The 13617-nt window shown below is 23.8% G+C and overlaps 4 protein-coding genes across 4 annotated transcripts; 3 read left to right on the top strand and 1 right to left on the bottom strand. All coding sequences in view use genetic code 6, as the record gives it.

The window, feature by feature from the left end:
• Nucleotides 1-28: 28 nt before the first annotated feature.
• Nucleotides 29-3425, bottom strand: TTHERM_01128590 (transmembrane protein, putative; the record flags this gene model as incomplete). The annotated part of the gene is made up of 3 exons (XM_001026653.2): nt 29-1231; nt 1285-1357; nt 1630-3425. 3 exons carry the CDS (start codon nt 3423-3425, stop codon nt 29-31), a joined length of 3072 nt encoding a protein of 1023 aa, XP_001026653.2.
• Nucleotides 3426-4501: 1076 nt separating this feature from the next.
• TTHERM_01128580 (zinc finger protein) lies at nt 4502-7470 on the top strand (the record flags this gene model as incomplete). Its single annotated transcript, XM_001026652.3, has 4 exons — nt 4502-4727; nt 4782-4963; nt 5020-6865; nt 6929-7470. The coding sequence occupies exons 1-4, from the start codon at nt 4589-4591 to the stop codon at nt 7468-7470; spliced, it is 2709 nt and encodes a 902-aa protein (XP_001026652.1). The 5' UTR covers nt 4502-4588.
• Nucleotides 7471-8768: 1298 nt separating this feature from the next.
• Nucleotides 8769-10870, top strand: TTHERM_01128570 (AAA family ATPase; the record flags this gene model as incomplete). Its single annotated transcript, XM_001026651.2, has 9 exons — nt 8769-8826; nt 8900-9217; nt 9509-9782; nt 9843-9991; nt 10041-10193; nt 10242-10302; nt 10355-10447; nt 10506-10656; nt 10715-10870. 9 exons carry the CDS (start codon nt 8769-8771, stop codon nt 10868-10870), a joined length of 1413 nt encoding a protein of 470 aa, XP_001026651.2.
• A 1323-nt stretch (nt 10871-12193) lies between these two features.
• On the top strand, nt 12194-12682 carry TTHERM_01128560 (40S ribosomal protein S10, putative; the record flags this gene model as incomplete). Its single annotated transcript, XM_001026650.3, has 1 exon — nt 12194-12682. The coding sequence occupies one exon, from the start codon at nt 12194-12196 to the stop codon at nt 12680-12682; it is 489 nt and encodes a 162-aa protein (XP_001026650.1).
• Nucleotides 12683-13617: the final 935 nt, after the last annotated feature.

Below are 13617 nucleotides of genomic sequence, written 5' to 3'. Positions count from 1 at the left end.
GTTTTAAAAAAAATAAACCCAAAAATGATCAAATAAGAAAACTAAAAGATAATAAAATAATTTAAAAATAAATAAATAAAAAATTGGTAAAATATTGAAAAAAATAAAATAAAAATAAATTAAATGAAGAATGGCAATTAATTATTATGCCATTTTTCCATCGTCGCTCGACTTATATGGATACGGAGGATCTAGATTACAAATTATACTACGATTATACTTAATTATCAATTTATGAAGCATTTAAGTTTTATTATTAAAATGTATTATTATTTTATTAAGATTGGATTTCTTATGAAATTAAAGAAATTTCTTAAGGTGTGAGATAATATGTGGTCTTTGATTGAGATTTGTCGAAACACTCTGAATTTTGATTCAAGATCTTTTGTATGTTTTCCTTCACCTTTCTTTGATCTGTTTCATTTCCAAATTTTTTCAAATAGAGATAAACAATTTCATCCAGTGTGCCTTTTCTTTCTTATAATTATGACAGAACATAAATTAATTTTTACTTGTATGAGGAGGAAGGATCTATCTCGACTACTTGGACATCATCTTTTAAAGAAAAAATTCCTTTTCTTCTCTAAAAGCTCTAGCTGCTAAGTAATTATTTTGCACTTGTCTCCCATGCACTTGATAAACCTCCTTGGTTATTTGAATAATACCTCTCCTTCATTTTTTTGAGAATTTCATTTTTAGTTCCACGTTGATTCTCTAATTCAAAAAGACAGTTTTTCAATTTACTTTCTATCTTCATCATGTTTAAATTAGTAGGATTATTATTCATTCCTGTGTTTATAGTGCCTGATGGGAAGTTTCTATTATTACAGTCTGCAATATTCCTACTTACCTAAGAGGAAAACTGACTGCTTGCTTAACTTATTGGAAAAGATGATACTTGATTAGAATACTCATTTTAAATATCTGTATTAAAGTAATTATTTTTACGAAGCTTTTATATTTTTGAATAAATTGATTAAATTGATCTGTTAAATTTTTTAGTAAGCTCTTCCATCACAGAAGGTGGTATTTTTGACTGATACTCCCTATATTTTGCCATCAATTCATTAATTTCTGATTTTTTCCATTGCTTTCTTTACGCTTTTTCTGTATTAGAAATTTTTTGCTGAGGAAATGGAAGCGCATCATCTTCCTCATCTATTTATTCAGTTTTTGTTTCATTTTTCATATTCACTTGTTACTGCTACTATTAGATATTATGACTATAATTCTAAATTATTAATTAGTTAGTAAGATTATATGCTAGATAAATTAAAAGATTACCTAATTATTATTTAATTGAGAGATATTCTAATTTTGATTCACATTTTGTAGATTTAATATAATTGAGTCACTTCTTTTTATTTTAAAAATTGAATAAAACAAATAATCTCCTTGGAGATAAAAAATATAAATTTAATTAAAAATTAATATCAATTTAAGTTAGACTCAACTTAATGTGTCTACATAGAAATTAATTAAAGAGAAATATATTTTTCAGAAAAAGTAAGAGCAGTTTGCTAAAAAATAAAAATGATCAATAAATTTGTAATATTTTAATTGGTTAGTTGTTTTTTTTCATAAAATTAATTAATTTTTCATTATTTTAAATTAATCTTAAATATTTACTTTTAATAATTTTATGGATGAGTTTATGAATTCTAATTTTAATTGAGCATAGAATCGTTAGGATTATTGAATAAATTAGTTCTGACATCTTCTAAGTTTTTGTTAAATAATGAGAAGTCGTCATCAATAATACTGCTGTCAAATTTCTAACTTGGCTGAGAGTATGTTGTTGGAGAAGTAGATCCGTTTTCTTTTTTGATATATTAATGATTCTTTTAGCATAAAGACTACTCTCTGAAAAGCTTCATAGTAAATTTATCATCACATTTATATATAAATTAGAGTAACTTTTCTGCCATTTCAATACTAAAACGACATACGAAGGGTAAAAGAGTTTTACTGTCCATTCTTTTTTGGTCAAGCAATAATTTAAGACGTTATAAAAAAATTTAATATGACGAATTTAAAAATTTTTAGAAGTAGGAAGACTCTTAGTTGTAACTAAATTCTAGAGCTATATAGTTTCTCAAGTTATTCATTAAAAAATCCTCTCCGCTTGTTAATTCTGGATACTCATTTGGATCTTATTTATCTAAAAAATCATCTACTGCAAACGTAACCTTATCTAAAAACGAAGTACTGCTCCTTTAGAAAGCATTTTTACTTGGGCCTTTATTTGAAGTGTCCTGTCCCTGGTGGTTATTATTTTAATTATTGTGATGATTGTCAATAAAATCTTAATGGGTGTTTTATTATAAGTAGCCAGATATAAAATCATGCAAAAATTGTTGATCATCATTTTACTTTTGCTAGAGTGAAGTTAAACCCTCAATTTTTATGGAAGATGATCCTGCTTATTACTGCTACTCTTACTAATAATTTATGCTTTAGTTTTATTGCATGTTGTCATTGTTGATTATAAAATGCTATTGATTTTGTTTATATTCTTTAATTTTTAGGCTTTAAGCTTAGTGTGTAGGAGGTTATTAAGGAGATTGAAATGGAGATTTTTATAAATCATTCTAAATAGAATTTTAATTATCATTAAATACACCGTTCTTATTTTTTTCATCGAAAAAATGCCCAATATAAAAGTTAGGGTCATCACAAAAATTATTGGATTAAGCAGTATGTCTTGGGAGTTCATTTTCTAAAAGCATAAAACAATTAACTCCTTATAAAACTTTGTTTTGAGTATAAAATTCATTCAACTTTCTATTCTATAAGCTTTCTTCTAAGATATTTGCGAGTAGAGGATAGTTTCTATTTGCGTCCTCAGATATTAAATAATTGCTTTTTTAGTTAGGAAAGTAACCAGCTTAATTAGAAGTATTGGTTATAATATTTGGAGATTAAGATGTAGAGATAGTTTAAAATTGCTATTATTGTGTATTGTAGCTTTAATGTTGTTGTTATTATTATTATAGTGGTTATTATTGTTGTTGTTATTGTTATTACTATTGGAGTTATTACTATTAATTAAGTTAAATTTGTTAAAAGTTAGGTTAATACTATTATGGTTAAAGTGATGATTAGTGGGAAAGTTGGCATTATTGAGCCATATTGAAATGAGAATTTTCTTCACTTGATTAAATAAATTAAACTTAGTTTTATTGTTCATTTAAGTTGTAAAGTTCTTCTAATTACATTTCTTAGTCAATGTAATCCTAGGGTTTAAATTTATCTGAATTTATAGATCTAGATTATTGAAGCTAGCATTGAGAACTCCCTTCGTAATTCTATCCCAAATTCTAAATAACAGGTTGATTGATCAAATCGTTATTGAATTAGTCGTAGTTATGAAAAGAGTGTATTTCTCGCTAGAAAAATAAAGACTAATTTTCATCTTCTGCCATCTATCAAAAATTTAATAAATAAACAATTTAATAGGAATAGGATAAAAAATTTGATTTTCAAGGAAAAATTAAGATTATAATTATCCAGCTAATTATTTCGCTATATATTTTTAATTATAGATAGGCTTAACAAAATATGTTGTCTTATTTTTTTTGTTTTGTTTGTTTGTTCACTTAATAGCAAGATTCCTATTATCTTTTTCTCAAACAAAGATCTAATTGTTTATTTATATATTCTATGATTATTTCTGATCTTTTACTAATCATAACTCAAACTAAATTCTTTCTATTTTCGTCCTTTTCGTTCAAAATAACTGGATTTAATTTGTATTAAAATTCTAAAAAATATAATTTTATTTCGCTGAAAAAAAATGATAATTGACATATTTTATAATCTATTGCAAATCCTTTTAGAAAATATGAATTCATAATGAAAAAACCTTTCAAAATAGATCAATTATAAAAATAGATTTATTTTTAAGTGTTTGTTTCCTCAACAATTATTAAAGGTGGGCTAAAAAAATATCTTTCAGTTTTTTATTATTTTTTCATTTAAAAACTTTAAATAAAAATTATTTTATTTACAATTTTAATTATAAAATAAAAATAAAAGTTTAAGATTTTATTTTTGTTTTGAATATTTTCTAAATTTATTTTATTATTTTTTAATTTTTTTGATCTTAAATTGATAAAAAATTTATTCTAATTTATATGAAAATAATTTTTATATAAAACCAGTTTATTTTAATATTAGTATAGTTATTAAGATTTTAATTTAATAGATTAGATTTAAAAATTTTTTTTTATTTTAGAGAATACTTTATTTACAAAGATATTAATTATCATAACGCTGTTTATCAAATTAGAATATGATGATTCTAGGCAGAGAGAGTAGAGCTTTTATAAATTTTTGATTTAAAGTTTATTAAAATTGTAAATTCTTAATATTAATTCTTTCTAATTAATTGATATAATTCTTGCAGCATTTAAAATGCAGTGAATTCTGATGAAAGAATAAATATATATAGATAGCACTTTGTATTATGTGGCAATTAACTTTTTAGATATTTAATTTTTAAATAGTAAAATAAATAAATTAATTAATTAATAATAATAACTAAGTAATAAATAGTATCTATCAAACTCTATTATCATTTAATTTAATGTAGGGTAAAAATAATTACAGAAAAAATACAGCTCCTTAGTATCCAGATGATGAGAAGGGAGCTTACTACAGGTCTTCTGACTAAAACTCTGACCATCCTCTCTCCAGGATTAACTTTTGCATGGATTTTATTGAAAGTAATATTGATTAGTTGAATTTTCCTTTGATTATAATTTTTTTTTGATAAAAAGAAACATGCTTAAAGGGAGATACTTGCAAAAAAAGACATATTTATTATGCTTAACTTCGTAAAGAATTGAAAAGTATATAACCTCCATACAAAAAGCATCTTTGCTAACTTTATGAGTAGTAGAAAAAGTGTCCTAAATCAAAGTTCCTTTGCCTTTTTGCTCATGGAGAAAGTGACATATGGGTAAAAAGTTTTTTTTAATACCAACAAGATAATGTAATTAATTTTTTATAATTTAGAATTCTAGGTTCCCAGAAACTAAGGCTGAAACTATAAATTCAACAGAAGTTGATGAAAGAAAAAGGAATTAAAAAAAATAAGAGCCTTCAAGATAAAAACCAGCCCCTTAGTAATAAAATGTGCAAGCACCGTTAATAGGAAATAAATAAGAAGATCTCATTTAGCAGATTATAAAAATGAAGTAATAGTAAATTTAAAATAATAAAATTCAACCAGATGAAGGTAAAAAGAAGAAAGAAAGTAATGAAAAAAAACCTAAGAATGATAAAAAGAAATTTAAAGAACAAAGTATTGAACCTTAAATTAAAGCTGTAACAAGTTCAAGGAACAATAACAGGGAGAAAAGAAATATTTAACCATAATAAAATGGTTTAAGAGTTCAAAACAATTAAAGAAATTAAGAAGTAAATTAGAGTGCCATCTAGAAGAGAAATGGTTAAAGAACTAACAAATAAGGTGTTAACCCTGATGCCATGACTGATGAGCAATTTGATGATTACCTCTTATAGTTAAAGGAAGAAATGCTTATGAACGAGTAAGGAGAGGATAAAGACGATTACTCAGATGATAATGAAGATGAAGAAGATTAAAATGAAGGTTCAGATGAAATAGATAACAACGACCAAGATGTTTTTGATGATGAAAAGGAAGAATTAAAGGACTGTGTTTATGATTCAAGTAGTAATTCTGATGATAAAGATAATGATCTTTTTATAGATCATAAAAATAATTCTAAAAAATAAGCTTAAAAGAAGTCTGCTTCTCCAAAAGAAGAAAAAGCAGATAAGTCAAATAAAAGCAAAAATCAAAAGAAGTAATCAATTAAGAAAGAAGAAGAGGAGTAAGAAGAGGAAGAAAGCTGGGAAAGTGAGGAAGATTAAGATAATGAAGATGATGACGATGATGATGAAAAAGAAAAAAAGGATTCAAACAAGGTTGCTTAGAAATCAAAGAATGGAAAAGAAAATTAGAAGAACTAAAAAAATTTGACAGACTTTAAAAATATTGATTGGAAAAATCTTGATGAAAATAAACTTACCAACTAGCAACTGATGACTTTATATGCAACTATTTTGTAAAACGAAAATGAAGTAAACTCATAAGACGAAGAAGAGAGCGACGAAAATAATCTTTCTAAAGAATACAACTAATTGGATGAGCAAAAGCTAGAGGAAGAAAGATAAAAGAGAAAGCAGGAAAGGGCTGAGCTAAGAAAGAAAAAGAAAGAAGAAAAAAAATAGTAGAAGTAATTGGAAAAAGATAAAAAGACTGCATACACCTAGAAACTACAAACATAGAAAAACGACTCTCTTCCTGTTTAGTCTGCATCAAACGGAGGCAATACAAATAATTTCGCTTAAAATAAAGACCAATTCTTCTAATTTGATTAACTAGAAATATTTTGCTTCTGTTATTTTAATACTGAATCTGATTTGAAAAACTGGAAAGAAGCTCTTTTAGATGTTTTTTATGAATTACAAATACCCCGCAATGCTTTGATTATTACAGAAGAAGATAGATGTGAAGGAGAATTCGGTGTGCTAATCAAATTAAAAAGTTTAAGAGTTGTTTGTTTACAACTTTTGAGAATAAATCTTTATAAAACTCAGAAATTGAAAATTCTTTTTAAGATCGTTGCAAATCCAGATTCTCAAATATCATTCTCTAAGCAAATTATAGCCACTAAAAAGCTAAATGACTATTCTTTTTAGGGTTAAGATGGCTAAACATATATTATTTTTAACTCTACTATTGATCACTCTGAATCTGAAAATTTGGAGTTTAAAAACTATGACTTTAGAAACTATAATGAAAATACTCGTAAACTTGAAGAAGTAATAACAGGTGATTTATTAATATTTATAAATTTAATTAAATATAATTAAACATTTTTTTAATTTAAAATAGGTATGCTAAATAGAGAAGAGTTTGAAAATGAATAATTCTACAATAAAGAATAAATTAGTGGAAGAATATTCTTAGGAGTTAAAGATGCAACTAGATAGTTTGTAGGAAGCTGTACTACAAATAACCATCATGAATCCTTCTTCACTTTCTTAGCTAAGAGGTTGAGAGACTGTTAACCAGCTGTTAGAGCTAATCTATACTAAAGAGAAGAATGCAGGCTAGTTATTCCAGGAGAAAACGAAAATGAATTTTTCCCCATCCTTGACTTGAAAATCTTTATAATTAATGTAAATAAACCTGAAAAAAATACCATTTATGCTACATCAAGTGGTCTTTACTTCTAGAAAATAGAAGAAGGAAACTGGCCAATGAGCGCTTGTTCTTTATATGAAAAAAGACAGAAAAATTATATGTCTGAAGAGAAATTTAAATTGGCATTAAAATAGTTAGACAGAAGATATTTCTATGTTATGGCTAAAATGGCAAATCAAAATGCTTTAATTCAATCAGATTTTAACAACATAGACCAATCTTAATTTTGACATTAATTAAAACTTATTTCAAACATTATCAATAAAATTATGAAAAAAAAATAAAAATATCATATTTATACATATTATTAAAATTGCTTTACCATGTTTAATTGTAAAAAAGCAATCAAACATTATTTATCTATTTTTATATAAAGATGTAATTTAATTTTTAATTTTTATACAAGATTTTATTTTTTCGTAAAGTTTTTAATTAATATTTATTTATTTTATTTTATTGAAAAATAAACGAAATAATATCTTAACAAAAGCAATTAAAATGCTTATAAACTTTAATTTGAATATAATTTATTTATCAAAGTCATACAAAATTTCTAATGAATCAATCTTTAGCTCAAATTCAATATTTTTAATAAAAAAGTTTTAACTTTAAATATTTTTAAAAGCTAAAAAAAAGATAAAAATAAATTATTTTTATTATAAAGTATTATTATTTAGACAAAATTTAATTAGCAAAAAGATTTTTAAAAAAGTCTAAGTATTTTTAAGTGATAATACTTAATAAAGATTTTTGATTTGAAAATACTTTAAGAAATTTTATCAATGTTTATTAATCCTATTAATAATTAGTTGTAACCAATACAAATATTCTAGATAAAAAATATAATTTTATTAACTGATAATTATAAAATATCTCATATATGAAATGTATTATAGGATCTTCGTATTTTGTCTCTAATAATAAATTTACCAATTTTATAAATTTATGTTCTAATTATTTATTTTTAAGAATAATTCTATTTTAATAGCATAAAATAACAAATATTTTAGTATGATAAATTAATACGCAGTTTAAATGACACTTTTTACAAAATTTAGCATTTTAATTTAATCATTTTATAAATTTGCTTAAAACTAATTATATATTTTCAGTTAAAACTACTTATTGAATGCATACCAAGTTAAATTGTGAATAATAGCGTTTGAAGCCTATAAAATAATATAAACTAAACTGCTGACTGGCTATTTGAATGATAAATTTGTTATGTATATCAATATTTCAAAAAGAATAAGAGAAAAGTCAGAATTTCCTGATATAATTTTTTAATAATCAAATTTTTATAATCTATAAGAAATTTAATAGGAATAAGAAATAGTTAATTAAATATTAGAGTCAATTTTTTCTTTGTCTTTGTCACTTGAATATTCCTGAAAAAGGTATAAGAAAATTTTGAAAATTATTTTATAAAAATTAAACATTTGCGCTAAAACTAAATCCTAAATTTCTTATAGAGTAGTTACTTTGCATTTTTTTGATTGAGCAAAACAAATAATTAAGGGATAGAAGCATGTTTGGATAAAATTAGAAAAAATGCGCTCATGGCCAAGGAATTATTGTTTTTGCTAGTAAATTAGTTTATCATTTGCATTGCTTATATTTTTACGACTTGAACAAACTTTTATCTTTACAAAATATTAGATCCTTGCTTAAATGGACTGAATAAGTTAATTTATAATAGAAAGATTAAATAAGATCTTTAGTAGATATTTTGCACTAAAATGTCAGGCCTTTAATCTCTTTTATGCTAAGAAAAAGACAATTGCATTGATAGACTATTAATTGATAACTCCAATAATAATTTAAATAATTTAGATTCTTATAGCAATGGCTCTATAAAAACTTAAAAATCATCCGTTTCAACTAAATCATAGAATTCTTAAGCTTCCTCAAATAGCTTATTAGCTGTTGAAGATTTGCAGTAAAAGTATTTAAAAGATCTAAAATCTTAGTTAAAGAGTAATCTATATATTTATTTATTCTATCCTTTTTAATAATTTTAATAATATTTTTTTTTCGCTCTCTTTTTTCTGAATTATTTTTTTCTATCTTAATAATATCATAACTCTGTTGCAACAGTTTAATTATTTTGCTACTGAATAAAAATACTAAAAGAAATAAACCATCATTAAATACTATGTATGTTGTTTATGGATTTAATTTTTAGCAATCAATCACCAATATTTGTTTATTTATCTATCAGTATTTTAATTTTCATATTGAATTTAAATTATTTTTTTTAAATATTAGGTTGTATTCTAACAAAAAAGCCGCCTATAAAATTTAAGGATATAGCAGGAAATGATTATGCTAAAAAATGTATTGAAGAAAATTTTATACTACCCAGTGTTCTTCCTAATCTCTTTTAAGGGAAGCCAAAACCATTTAATAAAATTTTGCTATATGGACCACCTGGGGTGGGAAAAACAATGATATGTCATGCAGTGTGCAATGAATTGTAAGCAACTCCTTTTTGGGTTTCATTAGCAGATATAACATCTAAATTTATAGGAGAATCAGAAAAGTAAAACTATTCAAACTGAAAGGAATAATTTAAAAAAATATTAAACTAAAAATTTATCAGATTGCTGAAAATGCTTTTTGATTTAGCTAGAGAAAATTCTCCCTCAATTATTATTTTTGATGAAATGGATTCAATAGGAAGAAAAAGAAATGGAAGTGAGAGTGAAACAGAAAGAAGAATTAAAACTGAATTCTTAAAATAATTAGATGGTATTTAATTAATCTAAATTAGCATTTCAATAAAATCTTTCTTTCATAGAAATAAATAGTTTAGATGAAAAAGTTTATATTTTAGCAACTACAAATATGCCATGGGAATTGGATGTAGCTGTACTAAGAAGGTTTGAAAGAAGAGTACTTCTGCCGTTACCAAAAAAGCAAGCTAGATTGGAAATTTTTTAAAACTTTACAGGTAACAATTCTAAAAAATAAATAAATTGAATTGTTATTTTTAAAACAGAATCAAAGAATCATGGTTTAAAATAGCAAGATTTTGATTATTTATCAGATCTTACAGATGGGTATTTTGATTCCGTTTAATACCTATTATTAATTTAATAAATATAATTATAGGTACAGTGGATCAGATATCGTAACAATAATAAATGATGCTTTTATGAGACCCATATAAGAATTATAGACAACTAAGTACTTTAAAAAATTAAAGTAAATTATTTATGTAAATTTAAAGAAAGTTTTAAAAATAACATCAATGTTAAAAAAGAGGAAACTTACTTGAAAATTTTATAGAATACTAAGATTCATAAGTTGAAAGAATTTATTATACACCTTGTCTTCAATCAGATGAAGATGCAGAGGAAATAAATTTATACTAACTGGATCCAAAGCAAATAATTCTAAGAAAAGCAGAGATAGTAACTACAAGATTTATCAAGAGATTAATTTATTAATATTTTTATATTTTTTTAATAGAAAGATTTTAAGGAGAGCATTAAAAACTGTAAGCCAACAGTAAGTAAAAAATTCCTAGATTACTATAATAAATTTCTTGAGAAATGTGGTCATGTTGAATAAAAAGATGATATGTATAAGGATTAATTGAGATACATGACTTAAATATACTTTTGACCTTAAAAAAATTTATTTAAAAATAATTTTAATTTTTGAGTTTTAAAATAAAAATCAAATTATACAAGGATTGATTTCAAATTCCAATTATCAAATAACCACTAAATCAATTTAAATGATTAAATATTTATAATAAATAACTAATTAAATAAATAAATACTAATTAATATCTTTCATAATAAATAATCTATAACTTTTATAATTTTTCATATCTAATTAATTATTATAAAACAAAGATTAACTAAAAAACTGTAAATTCTACTACCTTTTTATGTTTATTTTTGAGATTTTTATTAACTCTTTTTATCGAGTGAAATTGATTTTTATGAATACTTTATATCACTTAACTATTTTATAAAAAATTACCATAATTATCTATAAAAAATTTAAGAATCAGAACATACAATAATTCAATAAATAATTAGAAATTGATATCTAATGTAATTTTCTTTAGGAGTAAAGAGCTTAAAAATTCCAGAATATACTTTAAGTTTTTATTTTATTGTTTGCTTTAATTTTATCAACAAAAAGCTATTATTTATCTATCAAAAAGATATCTACAAAAATTGATCCTCTTTTTTTATTTTAAGAATATTTTAAAACAAACCTAATTAAGTAATAAATAGTAAAATTAAATTAAAACACCAATCATTTAATTATCACAAAGCATAAATAATTTATATGAATAGCCTTTAAAGATAAAATAATATATCGAATTGGGAAAAATATTATTCTTATGATGTATTGCAATTATTACTTTAAAAAATAATAAAATATTTCAATTTAATTAAGGATATTTGTAATCCAGGTATTGGATAATATAGGCGATAGTTTATTCTAAAACATATAAGTAGCATTAATTAATATGCTTATAAGAAAATTAATTAATTAGAGATAGTTAATAACCAAGATCCAAAATTTTTAATTAAAAGGGGAAATTAAATTAGTAATAATTAAGGAGGAGAAAAAAATTAAATAATTAAAATGAAAGAAAAAGGAAGTAAATGAAAATAAAATGTATTAAAAATGTGGAAATTGAAAAGCAAATACTTCCATTTGAAAAGAGCAACATAATGAAATATTTAGCAAACAAGATGGGTTGGCGTGAAAATAAAATTAGAAATATTATATTGTTTTATAAATTTTAATTAAAATTAAAGGAGTTAAATTTGTGAGGTAAGACTAAAGGTTTAGACATAGGTGGGTCAAAAAAACAAATAGAAGTGGAAAATTAAAAAACAAAATCTTTTGAAAGATAAAGGAAAAAAATAAAGAAAAAAATTAAAAGATTATAATAATCAAAGAAACAATTTCATAAGTAAAATGGTTCACGTCTTAAAGGCCACTAAAATTAGAATTTACAAGCAATTATTGTAAGATGGTGTCTTCGTCTTGAAGAAAGATTTCGAAGGTCACCACGAAGAAACTGGTGTCCCCAACTTACACTGCTACATCTTAGTTAGATCTTTGAAGGACAGAGGTTTCCTCGAAGAAATCTTCAACTGGGGTTTCACTTACTACTACCTTAACAAGGAAGGTTGTGAATACTTGAAGACTAAGTTGGGTATTTCTGCTGATAATGTTATCCCCAAGACCTTCAAGGCCTCCAACGTCAACTTCATCTCCAAGGAAGAAGACGAAGAAGAAAGACCCAGAAGACAATTCAACAAGGGTGGAAGAACTGGTGAAAGAGATGGTAGAAACAAAAGAGGTGTTGGCCGTGGTACCAGAAGAGAAGGTGAAGAAGCTGCCAAGGAAGAAGGTGCTGCTGAAACCGCTCAAGGTAATCAAGAAACTCCTGCTCAAGAATGATTGTACTAGCCTGTCGTTACTTTTAAAAATTGATTATACATTAACATGTTAATAAAAATAGCTTAATAAAGTTTAAATTGACCATATCTGGTTTATTAGGGAATTTATGATAGAATTAGCATGTAATATTTAAAATTTATTAGTAAAAGTAAATATCAATTAGAAATTTTGGTATTTAGCATCATATATACATTTTTTTAGTATTCCATGGTAACTAATATGTGTATTCTACATCAAGTTATTTAAACTAACCTTTTATACAAAGTCGCCTTACTTACTACTCAATCAATCAATCACTCAATTACTCAATCTATCTAACTTAATCAATTATCACACCTTTTAAAACTGCTGATAATTCAAATAATCAATAGATTTCTATATATTATTATTAAAATATGAAAATAGCATCTTAAAATAGCCCATTTCGTAAGCATTCAATTCATTTTAACAAAAGGAATAGAGAGCAATCAAAATTAATATTTTTATTGGATATTTTATCACTAAATTATACTTACTAAATAAGGATATTCTTAGAATTACTGCAGTCATGTATATCAATCAATCAATCAGTCATCTAATCAATTCTATCTAAATTTATAGAAGAATTTAATTAGTTATAAATAAATAAATATTTACACTAAATATAAACAAACTAAATTATCGTATTTATGTAACCATTTTTCAAAAAATCATTTTAATTTTGTTACTTTGAAAATGCAGCCCAATTATTTTTTTGAGTGATTAATAAATTTTTTTTTTTGGGTCATTTGCATAATTTTTAGCCTAAACAAACAATCTAAATCAAATCTAAAATAGGCAATCAAAGTATTTAACAAAGTATCAATTCACATACATTTTCAAGCTAAAATTGATTATGAATGAATATAAATAGATATCAACATAAAAATAAGAATCTTCTTATAAAAACTTATAAA

The sequence above is a fragment of the Tetrahymena thermophila genome (assembly GCF_000189635.1).
Source record: "Tetrahymena thermophila SB210 genomic scaffold scf_8254002, whole genome shotgun sequence".
NCBI classification, from domain to species: Eukaryota; Ciliophora; class Oligohymenophorea; order Hymenostomatida; family Tetrahymenidae; genus Tetrahymena; species Tetrahymena thermophila.
Note: the sequence above shows the minus strand (reverse complement) of the source record. Positions and strands in the feature narration are given on the sequence as shown.